The sequence below is a fragment of the Hyperoodon ampullatus genome (assembly GCF_949752795.1).
Source record: "Hyperoodon ampullatus genome assembly, chromosome: 9".
Classification (NCBI taxonomy): Eukaryota; Metazoa; Chordata; class Mammalia; order Artiodactyla; family Ziphiidae; genus Hyperoodon; species Hyperoodon ampullatus.
This window is the reverse complement of record NC_136922.1, coordinates 4,153,693-4,170,507: the sequence shown is the minus strand read 5'-3', so window position 1 is coordinate 4,170,507 and position 16,815 is coordinate 4,153,693. Positions and strand designations below refer to the sequence as shown.

General features: G+C 38.3%; 1 protein-coding gene across 1 annotated transcript in view; it reads right to left on the bottom strand.

Annotated features, from left to right (window-relative positions):
• Positions 1 to 3,241: 3,241 nt before the first annotated feature.
• Positions 3,242 to 16,815, bottom strand: part of SUN3 (Sad1 and UNC84 domain containing 3) — a gene marked incomplete at its 3' end in the record, with an annotated part of 28,165 nt that continues 14,591 nt past the window's right edge. Inside the window, exons 5-8 of the mRNA XM_079711754.1 lie at positions 16,315 to 16,430; positions 15,076 to 15,243; positions 4,353 to 4,445; positions 3,242 to 3,361 (exon numbers count right to left, since the gene is read on the bottom strand). Of these exons, the coding sequence (XP_079567880.1) occupies positions 3,242 to 3,361; positions 4,353 to 4,445; positions 15,076 to 15,243; positions 16,315 to 16,430 (497 nt within the window). The remainder of the gene's footprint in view (positions 3,362 to 4,352; positions 4,446 to 15,075; positions 15,244 to 16,314; positions 16,431 to 16,815) is intronic.

Here is a 16,815-nt window from a genome sequence, read left to right as displayed (position 1 = left end):
TGAAAACGGAAACACAATGAGTGAAGCATACAAAACATCAGTCAGGGTGTGGAGTTGGAAGTAAGGAACTAACCTTTTTATAGCTGCAGAGATGGTAAACTGCACCTAGCTAAGTATAATGCATTTAGTAGCTGTCACCCAAAGCTGCATCTGCCAGTGTCTGTCAGGTGCCTGCTTCCCCCTACAGTCCCAGGGGGAGGCTATTTGCAGTCCTGTTGTTACCAGTTAATGTTGGAAAAATTACCCAAGGGGAAAGATACTGGCATAGCTCAGAGGTTCTACATCAGTCCTGATGGGCAATATTTGTCTTTTTTTTTCTTTTACATGGGAAAACTGTAAAATGAGGGAAAGCATACTGCAGAGGTGGCATGAGTGAATGTCTTTCGAGAATTATACTAGTTTAAGGGTGGGTTTTACTAAAACAGTTCTTCAAAGACTCTTCTCATCTTTTAGATGTTAGCAGAAAAATACTTCAATACATTTCATAATTTAAAAAATTGACATCTGTGGAGCCTGTTAGAAGTGTCAGGTACAGTGCTTGGGGCTGGGGCTCCGAGGAGGGGGCTCCTCCACCCACAAGGGGGAAGACCGACGTTTGTCGGGTGGCTCCTGTGTTTCGTTTTGATGTAGTAGAACTTTCTTTTTTTCTTTTGTGACTCCTGAAGTCTGAGTCATATTCAGAAAGGTGTTCCTCTATCCAATGCCATATGGGAGTTTTTCCAAGTTTTCTTGTTATATTTTTAAGTTTTTTTATGGTTTTGTTACACCTGTAAATCTTTTCCCATATTGGGAATTCATCATGTTTCAAACTGAGAGGTATGAATGCAATGTTCTTTTCTTAATGAGGAGGTAATTGTTCCAAGCCATTTGTTTTTTCCCATCCCTTTTGAGATGCCACCTTTATCATATATACTATGTTCCGACATAGATATTAGTCTATTTCTGAATATCAGAAACAGAATTTTTTGTTTGTTCCATTGGTCTGTCAATGTTCCAGTGTCACACAGTTTAAATTATTTATATCTATGTGATTAATAATTCTGGGACACCAATTCCAATGTGTGGGGAAATTCCCAAGAAATTCTCCAAGACCAGCTGGGTGTCCTATGATTCAAGTCTGACACTACCTACCTGGAGATAGCATCAGACCCCACCGGTCCCACAAGACTGCCCCCCCCCATTCAGATGACAGTCACAGTCCAGATGTCACCTGTGCTTCTGATCAACTGGCTGTAAATTGGGGTACCATGATGCCCTTCTTGGATTTGAATGTTTTGCCAGAGCCACTCACAGAACTCAAGAGAATCATTACTAGTTACATTACTTACTAGTTACAAGAGAAACATTTTACTCGCTGGTTTATTGTAAAAGGATATAACTCAGGAACAGCCAAATGGAAGCAATGAATAGAGCGAGGCATGATGAAGGGGCTCAAAGCTTTCCTACTGCCTCAGAGCTGGCCATTGTTCCCTGATCTCCATGGGTTCACCAAACCGGAAGCTCTCCAAACCCCATCCTTTTGGATTTTTATGAAGGTGTCTTACATAAGCGTGATTGATTTGATTTAATCACTGGCCTTTGGCATTTGATTCAGCATCCAGCTCCTCTCCTGTCCCCAGATGTCGAGGGTTGAGACTGAAATTTCCAACCCTCTAATCAGTGGTTGGTTCCCCTGGCAACCAGCCCCCATCCTTCCCAAAGGTCACCTCACTGACACAACAAAAGACACCTTGATCACTCTTATGCTCAGGAAATTCCAAGGGTTTTAGGAGCTCTGCGCCATAAACTGGGGAGAAAAACAAATGTATATTTCTTACTGTAAATCACAGTATAACAGTCTTACAGCTATTTCCCTTTGTTGATTGTCTTTATTTCAGGGGTTTCCTAGCTTCTCGCTAAGTTTATATTTCCATGGAAACTTTAGAGTCAGTTGGTTGAAAACACAACCCTTTGGTTTCTTATGCATATGTGTTTTAATATTTTTAAACCTTTCTAAAACTGAAAATGTCAAACATATATAAATGTAGACAGAATAGTATTAAGTGAAACCTTCTGGACCAACACCTGACTTCAATGATCATTTCACGACCAATCTTTTTCATTGATCCTCCCACCCATTTCCTCCTATATTATGTTGAAACATATCCCAGGTATATCATTTGATTTGTAAATTTTAAAATATATATTATAAGTCTAAGTGATAAGAATTCTTTGTTGTAACAAAATCATAATACTGTAATAACCTAAATATTGTTTTTAAAAACAATTCCTTAATATTCCATAATTGTCTCATAAATACCGTAAATTTTTTTCTGGCTTTTAATTGAGATCAAATTGAATTTGTAGATCAATTTAGAGAGAACTGACTTCTTGACAGTGAAGTTTTTGTATCCACAGATGAGTTATGTCTTTCCATTTATTGAAGTCATTTTTTCATTATCCACTTCTCTTTCATTGGCTTTTCATACAGTTTAATTCTTTCATTTGATTTTTTTAAATCTTTGTTGTGGCTTTTGTAAATTATATCCTCTTACTGGTTGTGGTTTGCATTTATGAATGATTTTGATTTATATGTGATAATTTTGTCTCCATCTGTGTTTAATGTATTTTTTAATCGAATTTATTGCATTTCAAGGAATTCATCAAGTCATCTGCAAATTAGTCATGGTCGGACTTCCTCACTAATTTTTACCTCTAATTTTATTAGCTTCTCTAATTGCACTGACAGTGTATCCAGATCAGTGTTAAATAACAGTGGTAATAGCAAACATCCATTCCTGATATGGATGAATAATAAATGAAGGCAAAGATGCTATTATGTGAAAGACTGTTGAAAAATACCATCTTCTTCTAAATGCAAGCTCATTTTTCAGTGCTTCAACAACATGATTCATCCTCAGAAGCTACACTAACATGGGACTCCCCTGGCGGTCCAGTGGTTAAGACTCTGCGCTTCCTCTGCAGGGGGTGTGGGTTTGATCCCTGATTGGGGAACTAAGATCCCACATGCCCTGTGGCTAAAAATTAAAAAAAAAAAAAAAAAGCACAGTAACACACAGAGAGATTGAATTTACTTTCATATTTTTTATTAGTAAAATTCTTTCACTTTTTACTGGCAGGTAGGAACCACTTGGAGGTTTCTTTCTCACTTCTGATTTTTTATTCCTATAGGTGTGGTGTAATCTAAGGGAATCACTTGAATATTTTGGACATGTGGTCATGGCCTTCTGTACCAGTTCTTCTAGGTGTCATCTCTTGGGGTTCCATGAACCCTGAATCTATATAAACAAGTATACTTCGGGTGTCCCCAATTGCTAAGGATTTTAAGTTTCATACATAATAAGAATTCAGAAACTTCATGCTGAAAATACAGAAAAGATTGAAATTAATGTCTTATAAAATAAACCTTCTCAAAGAACCCTGAGTCATGCTGATGTAATAAAAAATTAAAACACTGTCTTTCCTTCTTAAGTCAAGTACTTTTAAGTATGGATGATGTAATGAGCTACTGTAAGTAAAGAGCTCATAAAAAGTCAAATACAGGGGAGGGAGATAACATGGTGGTCTATACGCTGAGCCCTCTCACTGCCTTGTCCCGCCTCTGTGGTGCTCCTTGTTGGCTGCCCCAGGGAGGGATGTGGGTATACAACTGAATGTGAAACTCTACATGTACATTCATTTCTGACACATATACTGCTTTCAGCTTAGATTTTTTCACCATTGGCCAAGAATTGTAGTAACACACTTGTTTTTACATGGTTTAAGATGCCTTCTACATCTCTTCATTATTTCCTGTGACTAATGAGAAATGATGAAATATATTTCATATGCCTTAATGACTTTCAAGGGTTTCTAAGTTACCAGTTGGTATTCTTTCCCCATTGAGTTAGGGTGAGAAGGGTTACTTATATTATCTGGTATTAAATATTTATTCTCTCTGAGTTCCTCTCTGCCCCCAACCATCTCATTTTGTACCATCATCATCCCCATCCCTTTTATGGAAGGAAGATGATAGTGACTATCACACCTAATCTTATCAAGAGAATCTAATAAGTAAGATAAGGATGAGAAAGAGAATATAAATAAATAAATAAATATATATATATATATATAAAAGTGATAGCAAATGATGAAGAATTTGGCTTAGAAACAACTTTTATATTTGCCTATTTTTTGCATTAAAACTTATGTACATGATTGGAGCTAAGAATTGAAATTCAGACAAGCCTTGCTTATCGCACACTTTTGTCATAATTACTCTCACACACACCACTTTGCAACAAGCAATCCCAACAAATCCCGCCCTGGGATCTCATCACTTATACCCTATCTTTTCCCAAGGGTCTCATTACCTGGAGCGCAAATGTTTGAACGGTGGTTCCTGTTTTATTATATATAAACTGACCTAGGAAAATTTCTTCTCCTTCACATTGTTTTGAGAAGCCCTGTAAAGAAAGCAACAGACACAGAGGTTGTAATGAATGGGTGTTCAGTTACAGTAAACGGAGGCAAGTATCTGTTCAAGTAGCAACTATTCTCCAGACGTCACTGGGTGTCCCCCGGGGCACAGCACTATGCTAGCTGCCAGTACTGCCCTATAAACCCAAAAGGTGTTTAACTCTGGTGGGGGAGCCCTTAGGCAAGAAACAGGCTAATCAAAGGGCTGAATAGATTCAGATAGAGAGATAAACAGAGAGGTGAGAAAGAGAGATGACAGAGCAAATTCCAGCATTGACTTTGGGCTCATAAATGTATTTGCTATACTTTGAATAAAATAAAAACCAAATGAGTCCCCATATTGACCCAATATGCGTGAAACTTAACCAGTTTGCAAAACTTTGATCACACAAATAGCTCCATCCAAAAAGTAAACTTTTGTTGATTTGTGTATGCAATTTCCCTTGCGCTTTTGACCTTCCTTCTCTAAACTTTATTTATTTCCACTATCAAATATTTTTTTCTTATTAGTCATCCATTTAATACACATCAGTGTATACATGTCAATCCCAATTGTCCAATTTATCACACCACCACACCCACCCCCCAACACTTTCCCCCCTTGGTGTCCATATGTTTTTCCTCTACTTCTGTGTCTCAATTTCTGCTTGGCAAACTGGTTCATCTGTACCATTTCTAGGTTCCATATAAATGTGTTAATATACGATATTTGTTTTTCTCTTGCTGACATACTTCACTCTGTATGACAGTCTCCAGATCCATCCACATCTCTACAAATGACCCAATTTCGTTCCTTTTTATGGCTGAGTAATATTCCATTGTATATATGTACCACATCTTCTTTATCAATTCGTCTGTTGATGGGCATTTAGGTTGACTCCATGACGTGGCTATTGTAAATAGTGCTGCAATGAACATTGTGGTGCATGTGTCTTTTTGAATTATGGTTTCTCAGGGTATATACCCAGTAGTGGGATTGCTGGGTCATATAGTAATTCTATTTTTAGTTCTTTAAGAAACCTCCATACTGTTCTCCATAGTGGCTGTATCAATTTACATTCCCACCAACAGTGCAAGAGGGTTCCCTTTTTTCACACCCTCTCCAGCACCTGTTGCTTCTAGATTTTCTGATGCTGCCCATTCTAACTGGTGTGAGGTGATACCTCATTGTAGTTTTGATTTGCATTGCTCTAATAATTAGTGATGTTGAGCAGCTTTTCATGTGCTTCCTGGCCATCTGTATGTCTTCTTTGGAGAAATGTCTATTAGGTCCTCTGCCCATTTTTGGAATGGGTTTTTTTTTTTTTAATATTGAGCCACATGACCTGTTTATATATTTTGGAGATTAATCCTTTGTCCGATGATTCATTTGCAAATATTTTCTCCCATTCTGAGGATTGTCTTTTTGTCTTGTTTATGGTTTCTTTTGCTGTGCAAAAGATTTGAAGTTTCATTAGGTCCCATTTGTTTATTTCTGTTTTTATTTCCATTACTCTAGGAGGTGGATCAAAAAATATCTTGCTGTGATTTACTTCAGAGAGTGTTCTTCCGGGCTTCCCTGGTGGTGCAGTGGCTGAGAGTCTGCCTGCCGATGCAGGGGACACGGGTTCGTGCCCCCGTCCGGGAGGATCCCACATGCCGCAGAGCAGCTGGGCCCGTGAGCCATGGCCACTGAGCCTGCACGTCCGGAGCCTGTGCTCCACAATGGGAGAGGCCACAACAGTGAGAGGTCCACATACCAAAAAAAAAAAAAAAAAAGAGTGTTCTTCCCATGTTTTCCTCTAAGAGTTTTATGGTGTCTGCTCTTACATTTAGCTCTCTAATACATTTTGAGTTTATTTTTGTGTATGGTGTCCGGGAGTGTTCTAATTTCATTCTTTTACATGTAGCTGTTCAGTTTTCCCAGCACCATTTATTGGAAAGACTGTCTTTTCTCCATTGTATATCCTTGCCTCTTTTGTCATAGATTAGTTGACCATAGGTGCGTGGGTTTATCTCTGGGCTTTCTATCCTGTTCCATTGATCTATATTTCTGTTTTTGTGCCAGTACCATATTGTCTGGATTACTGTAGCTTTGTAGTATAGTCTGAAGTCAGGGAGTCTGATTCCTCCAGCTCCATTTTTTTCCTTCAAGACTGCTTTGGCTATTTGGGGTCTTTTGTGTCTCCATACAAATTATAAGACATTTTGTTCCAGTTCTGTAAAAAATGCCATTGGTAATTTGATAAGGATTGCATTGAATCTGTAGATTTCGTTGGGTAGTATAGTCATTTTCACAATATTGATCCTTCCAACCCAAGAACATGGTATATCTCTCCATCTCCTGGTATCATCTTTAATTTCTTTCACCAGTGTCTTATAGTTTTCTGCATACAGGTTTTTGGTCTCCTTAGGTAGGTTTATTCCTTGGTATTTTATTCTTTTTGTTGCAATGGTAAATTGGAGAGTTTCCTTAATTTCTCTTTCAGATTTTTCATCTTAGTATATAGGAATGCAAGAGATTTCTGTGCATTAATTTTGTATCCTGCAGCAATACCGAATTCACTGATTAGCTCTAGTAGTTTTCTGGTGGCATCTTTAGGATTCTCTATGTAAAGTATCATGTCATCTGCAAACAGTGACAGTTTTACTTCTTCTTTTCCAATTTGTATTCCTTTTATTTCTTTTTCTTCTCTGATTGCTATGGATAGGACTACCAAAGCTATGTTGAATAATATTGGTGAGAGGGGACATCCTTGCCTTGTTCCTGATCTTAGAGGAAATGATTTCAGTTCTTCACCATTGAGAATGATGTTTGCTGTGGGTTTGTCATATATGGCCTTTATTATGTTGAAGTAGCTTCCCTCTATGCCCACTTTCTGGAGAGTTTTTATCATAAATGGGTGTTGAATTTTGTCAAAAGCTTTTTCTGCATCTGTTGAGATGATCATATGGTTTTTATTCTTCAGTTTGTTAATATGGTGTATCACATTGATTTGCATATATTGAAGAATCCTTGCATCTCTGGGATAAATTCTACTTGATCATGGTGTATGGTCTTTTTAATATGTTGTTGGATTCTGTTTGCTAGTATTTTATTGAGAATTTTTGCATCTATATTCATCAGTGTTATTGGTCTGTAATTTTCTTTTTTTGTAGTATCTTTGTCTGGTTTTGGTATCAGGGTGATGGTGGCTTCATAGAATGAGTTTGGGAGTGTTCCTTCCTCTGCAAATTTTTGGAAGAGTTTGAGAAGGATGGGTGTTAGCTCTTCTCTAAATGTTTGATAGAATTCACCTGTGAAGCCATCTGGTCCTGGACTTCTGTTTGTTGGAAGATTTTCAATCACAGTTTCAATTTCATTACTTGTGATTGGTCTGTTCATATATTCTACTTCTTCCTGGTTCAGTCTTGGAAGGTTATACCTTTCTAAGAATTTGTCCATTTCTTCCAGGTTGTCCATTTTATTGGCATAGAGTTGCTTGTGGTAGTCTCTTAGGATGCTTTGTGTTTCTGTGGTGTCATTTGTAACTTCCCCTTTTTCATTTATAATTTTATTTTATTTTATTTTTTTTTTATTTTTATTTTTTTTATTTTTATTTTTTTGCGGTACGCGGGCCTCTCACTGTTGTGGCCTCTCACATTGCGGAGCACAGGCTCCGGACGCACAGGCTCAGAGGCCATGGCTCACGGGCCCAGCTGCTCCACGGCATGTGGGATCTTCCCGGACTAGGCACGAACCCGTGTCCCCTGCATCGGCAGGCGGACTCTCAACCACTGCGCCACCAGGGAAGCCCTTATAATTTTATTGACTTGAGTCCTCTCCCTCTTTTTCTTGATGAGTCTGGCTAATGGTTTATCATCTCAAAGGACCAGCTTTTAGTTTTATTGATCTTTGCTATTGTTTTCTTTGTTTCTATTTCATTTATTTCTGCTTTGATCTTTATGATTTATTTCCTTCTGCTAACTTTGGGTTTTGTTTGTTCTTCTTTCTCTAGTTCCTTTAGGTGTAACATTAGATTGTTTGAGATTTTTCTTGTTTCTTGAGGTCGGCTTGTATAGCTATAAACTTCCCTCTTAGAACTGCTTTTGCTGCATCCCATAGGCTTTGGATCATCATGTTTTCATTGTCATTTGTCTCTAGGTATTTTTTTATTTCCTCTTTGATTTCTTCAGTGATCTCTTGGTTATTTAGTAATGTATTGTTCAGCCTCCATGTGTTTGTATTTTTTACATTTTTTCCCTGTAATTCATTTCTAATCTCATAACATTGTGGACAGAAAAGATGCTTGATATGACTTCAATTTTCTTAAATTTACTGAGGCTTGATTTGTGACCCAAGATGTGGTATATCCTGGAGAATGTTCCATGTGCACTTGAGAAGAAAGTGTGATCTGCTGTTTTGGGATGGAATGTCCTATAAATATAAATTAAATCTATCTGGTCTATTGTGTCATTTAAACCTTCTGTTTCCTTATTTATTTTCATTTTGGATGATCTGTCCATTGGTGTAAGTGAGGTGTTAAAAGTCCCCCACTATGATTGTGTTACTGTCAATTTCCTCTTTTTTAGCTGTTAGCAGTTGCCTTATGTATTGAGGTGCTCCTATGTTGGGTGCATATATATTTTTAATTGTCATATCTTCTTCTTGGATTAATACCTTGATCATTATGTAGTGTCCTTCCTTGTCTCTTGTAACATTCTTTATTTTAAAGTCTATTTTATCTGATATGAGTACTGCTACTCCAGCTTTCTTTTGATTTCCATTTGCATGGAATATCTTTTTCCATCCCCTCACTTTCAGTCTGTATGTGACCCTGGGTCTGAAGTGGGTCTCTTGTAGACAGCATATATTTGGGTCTTGTTTTTGTATCCATTCAGCAAGCCTGTGTCTTTTGGTTGGAGCATTTAATTCATTCACGTTTAAGGTAATTATCAATATGTATGTTCCTGTGGCCATTTTCTTAATTGTGTTGGGTTTGTTTTTGTAGGTCCTTTTCTTCTCTTGTGTTTCCCACTTAGAGTAGTTCCTTTAGCATTTGTTGTAGAGCTGGTTTGGTGGTGCTGAATTCTCTTAGTTTTTGCTTGTCTGTAAAGATTTTGATTTCTCCATCGAATCTGAATGAGATCCTTGCCGGGTAGAGTAATCTTGTTTGCAGGTTCTTCCCTTTCATCACTTTAAGTATATCATGCCACTCCCTTTTGGCTTGTAGAGTTTCTGCTGAGAAATCAGCTCTTAACCTTATGGGAATTTGCTTGTGTGTTATATGTCATTTTTCCTTGCTGCTTTCAATAAGTTTTCTTTGTCTTTATTTTTTGCCAGTTTGATTACTATGTGTCTCAGCATGTTTATCCTTGAGTTTATCCTCTATGGGACTCGCTGCGCTTCCTGTACTTAGTTGGCTATTTCCTTTCCCATGTTAGGGAAGTTTTCAGTTATAATCTCTTCAAATATTTTCTCTGGTCCTTTCTTGCTCTCTTCTCCTTCTGGGACCCCTATAATGCGAGTGTCGTTGTGCTTAATGTTGTCCCAGAGGTCTCTTAGGCTGTCTTCATTTCTTTTCATTCTTTTTTTCTTTATTCTGTTCCACAGCAGTGAATCCACCATTCTGTCTTCCAGGTCCCTTATCCATTCTTCTGCCTCAGTTATTCTGCTATTGGTTCCTTCTAGTGTATTTTTCATTTCAGTTATTGTATTGTTCATCTCTGTTTGTTTGTTCTTTAATTCTTCTAGGTCTTTGTTAAACATTTCTTGCATCTTCTCAATCTTTGCCTCCATTCTTTTTCCGAGGCTCTGGATCATCTTCACTATCATTATTCTGAATTCTTTTTCTGGAAGGTTGCCTACCTCCACTTCATTTAGTTGTTTTTCTGAGGTTTTACCTTGTTCCTTCATCTGGTACATAGCCCTCTGCCTTTTCATCTTTTCTATTTTTCTGTGAATGTGGTTTTTGTTCCACAGGTTGCAGGATTGTAGTTCTTCTTGCTTCTCTCTACCCTTTAAAATTGAAGATTTTTGAGAGGAGAGCTCACTGTTGGAAATTAATTTACCTTGTAAATCTAAAGTTTATTGTTAGGTTACTTGAATCATAGTAACACAACAAAATAAAGTTTTCATGAGTTCAGTCATTTTATTCAATATAATGAAAATCGTAATATCAACATTTTAACTATTTATAAATTAATTTATTAAAAGAATTGGATACATCATGACTAAATAATGCACTCACAATTTTATATAATCTATATTATATATTCAATTATTTATAATATATATTATATTCAATTATATATAATATATTCAATTATATATATTATATACAATATATACATTCATCTATATACTGACATATCAATGTACCTATTTCACATTTGAGATATATATATATATATATATATATATATATATATATATATATAAAGTCTCATATACTTCCTTTAGCCTGTTGAGAGGTATGCTAGTTTTATTTCCACCTTCTTTATCATTCTATTTTAATTTCACTTGGTTCATAAATTCATTAATATTAGAGAAAAACAATGAGAGGTAATTTTTCTTACTAAAGGATTCTTGCCTGAAGGATTCATCCATAAAATCCCTCTGTAATGAGCAACTGTGCACACTTTTGTGAGACAGGGTTTGATCTGCTCAAATCCAACATAGCTCAACTATAGGTGTATGCAGACACTGACTGTGGATGGCATCAGGCTTGCATCAAAAGACAGTAGTCTCTGTGTTTTATAAGTCCAGGACCATGGCATTTAAAGGAGTTTGAATGACACACAAGTCAGGCTGAGCACCCTTGTTTAACTCTGAGCCCTCCTCTGGATAGGAACATGAAGGGATTGACGTAAGGCATAAACCTCTGAGGAAAACATGGGAGCAGACACTGAGAGAACAACATCTGGAGATGGCCAAATGGTGACTGGTGTAGTGGCCTGGAGAAAACGCACGCTACTCTGGCTGTAGGGGGAATCAGCAGCATGCTGGGGCTGATGTTTACTGCAAGGGCCCAGAAAGGGCCAGATCTGGGGCCGTGCCATGGGGCCCAGCATGAGGCTGAGGGGTCCCCACATCTGAGAGTCGGCTGTCTCTTTAAGAAGCAGTTAGACCCTGGTCATCACCACGGTCCCCACATCTGAGAGTAGGCTAACTGTCTTTTTAAGAAGCAGTTAGACCCTGGTCATCACCCCTGCCCTTGTGCAGAAAAGGATTATCTTTTTCCCCCCAGCTCTAGGACAGCTGACCTCAGGAGCTCCCTGCAAAAATAAGAGGTGGAGGTATAACCTCTGCATGCATGAATGATGGGCTGTGCACCTCCACACCCAGCACATAGGCCAAGCTGAAACCCCCTGGGCACAAAGTTGCAGGATTCCTGGGTTCAATCTTCTGGATACCACACTCTGTGGTCTCCAACCAGACCATCTAGCCGTGAAGCTCACTGTTGACTTGCCTCTCATGTGTGCAGGAAAAGCCAGCCACCAGATACATGTGGAAAGCAACTAACAAGAAACATGGAGCCCCTGTTAACAAATAGGAAAGGGGGTACTTGGGAGTAAAGATGTGAGGGAGCTAAAAATATGGAACAAAACTGTAATTGCATCCAGTAATATAGGAAAACATATAGACTGTAGAAAAAGGAGTATTTATAGAAAAAGAGTCTTAGAATAATCATGACAGCAGAAATGAAAAATTTAGCATAGGGTTTAAAATATAAATTGATAAAATATTCCAGAAGGTGGAACAGAAAACAAAGAAGAAAAATCAGATAGAAAAGATTTTTAAAATAATAGATTAGACAAAACTACAATGAGGTATCACCTCACACCAGTCAGAATGTCCATCATCAAAAAATCTACAAACAATAAATGCTGGAGAGGGTGTGGAGAAAAGGGAACCCTCTTGCACTATTGATGGGAATGTAAATTGATACAGCCAGTATGGAGAACAGTATGAAGGTTCCTTAAAAACTAAAAATAGAACTACCATATGACCCAGCAATCCCACTACTGGTTATATACCCTGAGAAAACCATAATTCAAAAAGAGTCATGTACCACAATGTTCATTGCAGCTCTATTTACAATAGCCAGGACATGGAAACAACCTAAGTGTCCATCCACAGATGAATGGATAAAGAGGATGTGGCACATATATATAATGGAATATTACTCAGCCATAAAAAGAAATGAAATTGAGTTATTTGTAGTGAGGTGGATGCACCTAGAGTCTGTCATACAGAGTGAAGTAAGTCAGAAAGAGAAAAACAAATACTGTATGCTAACGCATATATATGGAATCTAAAAAAAAAAATGGTCATGAAGAACCTAGGGGCAAGACAGGAATAAAGACACAGACCTACTAGAGAATGGACTTGAGGATACAGGGAGGGGGAAGGGTAAGCTGGGACAACGTGAGAGAGTGGCATGGACATATATACACTACCAAACGTAAAATAGATAGCTAGTGGGAAGCAGTCTCATAGCACAGGGAGATCAGCTCGGTGCTTTGTGACCACCTAGAGGGGTGGGATAGGGAGGGTGGGAAGGAGGGAGACGCAAGAGGGAAGAGATATGGGGACATATGTATATGTATAACTGATTCACTGTTATGAAGCAGAAACTAACACACCATTGTAAAGCAATTATACTCCAATAAAGATGTATAAAAAAATAGATTAGATAAGTCAAATCCCCAGGATGTGGACATGAAGCCTCCTGACAGCAGTTGTGCATTAGGCCTGGCCAGCAACCAGGTTGGAGGAGCTGAGCAGTGCTCCGGAGGATGTCTTTAAACAATAAACAAGAAATTGTTTATAAAGTATCTGACATGGGCTTCCCTGGTGGCACAGTGGTTGAGAGTCCACCTGCCGATGCAGGGGACACGGGTTCGTGCCCCGGTCTGGGATGATCCCACATGCCGCGGAGCGGCTGGGCCCGTGAGCCATGGCCGCTGAGCCTGCGCGTCCGGAGCCTGTGCTCCGCAACGGGAGAGGCCACAGCAGTGAGAGGCCCGCGTACCGAAAAAAAAAAAAAGTATCTGACATGAATGGGCAGAATGGGAGGATATTTACACATCTGAAGAAGAGGTTGGGAATGTTTTCATGATAAAAATATAGATAACTAAGCAAATTAAATTAAAATGAGGGAATTATCCTCAAGAACATCAAAATTTTCATGTAAAGAAAATAGTATTCCAGTGCATTGTATGACTCAACTAAAACAATATTGTTCACAGAGTCACAATGAAAATGTTGGCTATGGATTGTAACCGAGATAAACCGTCTGGCAGTGTCTCACACATGAAACACGGATTCATCATGTGATCTAGCAATTCGGCTCTTCGGAACAAATCCAAGAGAAATGAAGACTGAGGTCCACAGACAACCTTGTACACAGCTCCTCACAGCAGCTTTATTCATAATAGTCAAATGGGTGGGAACCATTCGAATGTCCGGCAACTGATGAACGGATCAATAAAAGGGGTCTATCCATATAAGAAAATATTATCCAGCAATTAAAAATATGAAGTACTGACACATTATAACATACATGAACCTTGGAAACATTATGCTGAGTGAAAGAAGCCATTCACAAAAGACCAGGACTTCCCTGGTGGCGCAGTGGTTAGGAATCCTCCTGCCAGCTCAGGGGACACGGGTTTGAGCCCTGGTCCGGGAAGATCCCACATGCCACGGAGCAACTGGGCCTGTGCGCCACAACTACTGAGCCTGTGCTCTAGAGCCCACGAGCCACAACTACTGAGGCCTGCGTGCCTAGAGCCCACGCTCTGCAACAAAGAGAAGCCACCAATCGCTGCAACTAGAGAAAGCCTGCGTGCAGCAACGGAGACCCAAAGCAGCCAAAAATAAATAAACAAATAAATTTAAAAAAACAAAAGACCATGTATTATATGATTCCGGAAACCTACAGGCACAAAGTAGATTAGTGGTTGTCAGCGGCTGGGAGAGTGAGGTGGGGGATGGGAAGTAACAGCTAAGGGGTGCAGGCTTTCTCTGGAGAATAGTAAAAATATTCTAAAATTGATCATGTTGATGGTTACACAACTCTGTGAATATACCAAAAGCTACTAAGTGTACACTTTACATGACTGAATCGCCAGAGTGTGAATTATATCTCAATAAACCTGTTTGATTTTTTTTAAGTTAAGACATAAACATTTTGGGAGAATGGGAGAACTAATATCCATTTTCCATTAGAGGAAGTCAGTAGATAATAATCAAAACTGAAAAATCAAGGAATAACAGTAAAAGCAAATATGAAGGCAGTTAATGACATAAGCAGCTAAAACTGTTGCAAGTGGAAGCTTCCAGAGAGTAAAAATTGGGGTGGGAGAAGTGGGACAAGGGAAAATCATGTTTGCTTATAAACATGGTAATGTTTCTTTTTAAATTATACACGTATAACTTTGATAAAAGTAAAAAATAGAATTAAATAATAGTAATCATCTGGTCCAACCCTCTTACTTTGTAGATGACAAAACAGAGATCCAGGAAGTAAGTGATTTTCTCACAGTGATACAAACGGTTAGCTGCACAGTTCAGATGATATCCTAGCTCCCAGTTCCTAGCCAATCACCTACTATAACCCTTTCTGAGTGAAGATTTAGGCAGCTTCTCACATAGACAGAAAATTCCTTGGGTGCGCTGGAGATGTTTCCTGAGGGAGACACCTTCTCTGAGATGTGCTCCATGGTAACAGCAGTTGGTATGATCTTCCTGGCAAGCTTGATTAGGGCATGACCCTGGGAACCTGGGAAGGCCCAGCACTTCCCAGGGTGGACATCCGGCTGGAAAGAAAGCACCGCATTAATCTTTTATGTGCTTATATAAATCCACTCCTACAATGTTGGCCAGCTAATCACTATTGACCAAAGAACTTGTTTATGACTATAATATGAGGGCACTGTGTGGGATGTATCAAACAGGAAAGCTTCCATGATACCCATAGTTTTGGTTGTGCTGATGCCAATCAGAGCCTTTTATTGCATGAGTATTTTTTTTTTTATTGCTCTAACTAGACTGTAAGTCGCTACAGGCAGCTAGTTGGTATGAGTGGTGAAGGCACTGGTGAAGACAGTGCTGGTGGTGGTAATGAAGAGGGTGGTGGCTGTCACTGTGGACAATGATGGCAGGTGATGACGGTGATGGTGGTGGTGATGGTAGTAGTGGTGATGATAATGGTGGTGATAGCGAAGCTGGCTATACTGATGGTAAGGAAGAAAGATGATGTCTACCATTTTCTAGATCTAGACTGTACTCTGGAGTGAGATCTATACATTTGCCCCTGAAGGTATTTCTAAACTGGAAATAAATTCAGGTGTGTAGTTATAGTTAAGAAGAGCTGTACTGTCAGTTGGTGTCTAGTGCCTTTTGAATTGAACTGAAATGATAGTGAAAATCTTACTTGGAAATTTCTCCTATTATAATTGGACTTTATAAAAATGTGTTGGCCTGAACAGCACATAGCACAGTACTTGCACTTAGGGGTCATGCATCTTCAACAAGTGTTTGTTGAGTGACTGAAGTTTTCAGTGGAAAAGGAAGACCACAGAATCAACTTAAAGAAAAAATACGGAATGTGTATGTTTTATTTGAGAAGTACATACTGATCAGTACACTGATCAGTACACTGATCTTAGAATAATAAATAATTATTAATTAATTAATTAATCATAGTTCATTGCCCATAAGAAGGAAATATTTCACGTAGTTTTATGACTGTAAAAATCTAAGAGGACAGTTTCAGTCTCCCTGACAAGTTCAGAGTTGTTTCCATTTCAGACATTAATATTTTTCCTGATAAGTGATAGGAACAGAATCCTAAAATATAAACAAGTTATTTTAAATCTAGCTTTTACCTGGAGAATGATATCTGGAGGCATTTCATAATTTAAGAACCCAATCCCATGCCAGTAGAGTTTTGCTTTATTATTTTTGTAACTTTCTGAGGTCCCAGCTTCAAGAACAGAGGCTCCTGAAATTATAGAATAATTTTTAAAATTAAAAAAAAAAATCACACAATTCAAAACACCATTTAGATTTTAATGTTGTTGGGAAACTATTACTGGGCAACATACAAATAAGGTAAAATTCATACCAGGAAACTGATAAGAAAAGTATGACTTTCAGCTTTCACTACCACTGAAATTTTGTCACTTTGAGAAAACCATTCTTGCTCTGTGTGGTTTCACAAAATTTCTGGAACTGATATTACAATAAAAAATTGAAATCTGGAGGAATTGATTTAGACATGGAAATATTATGTGTACTGTGTTTATTAGCTAAGGAGACATATGGATCCCCATACTTCAACAAGTCATGTGATAAATAAGCCCAATTCACTCAAAAACAAAAGCAGA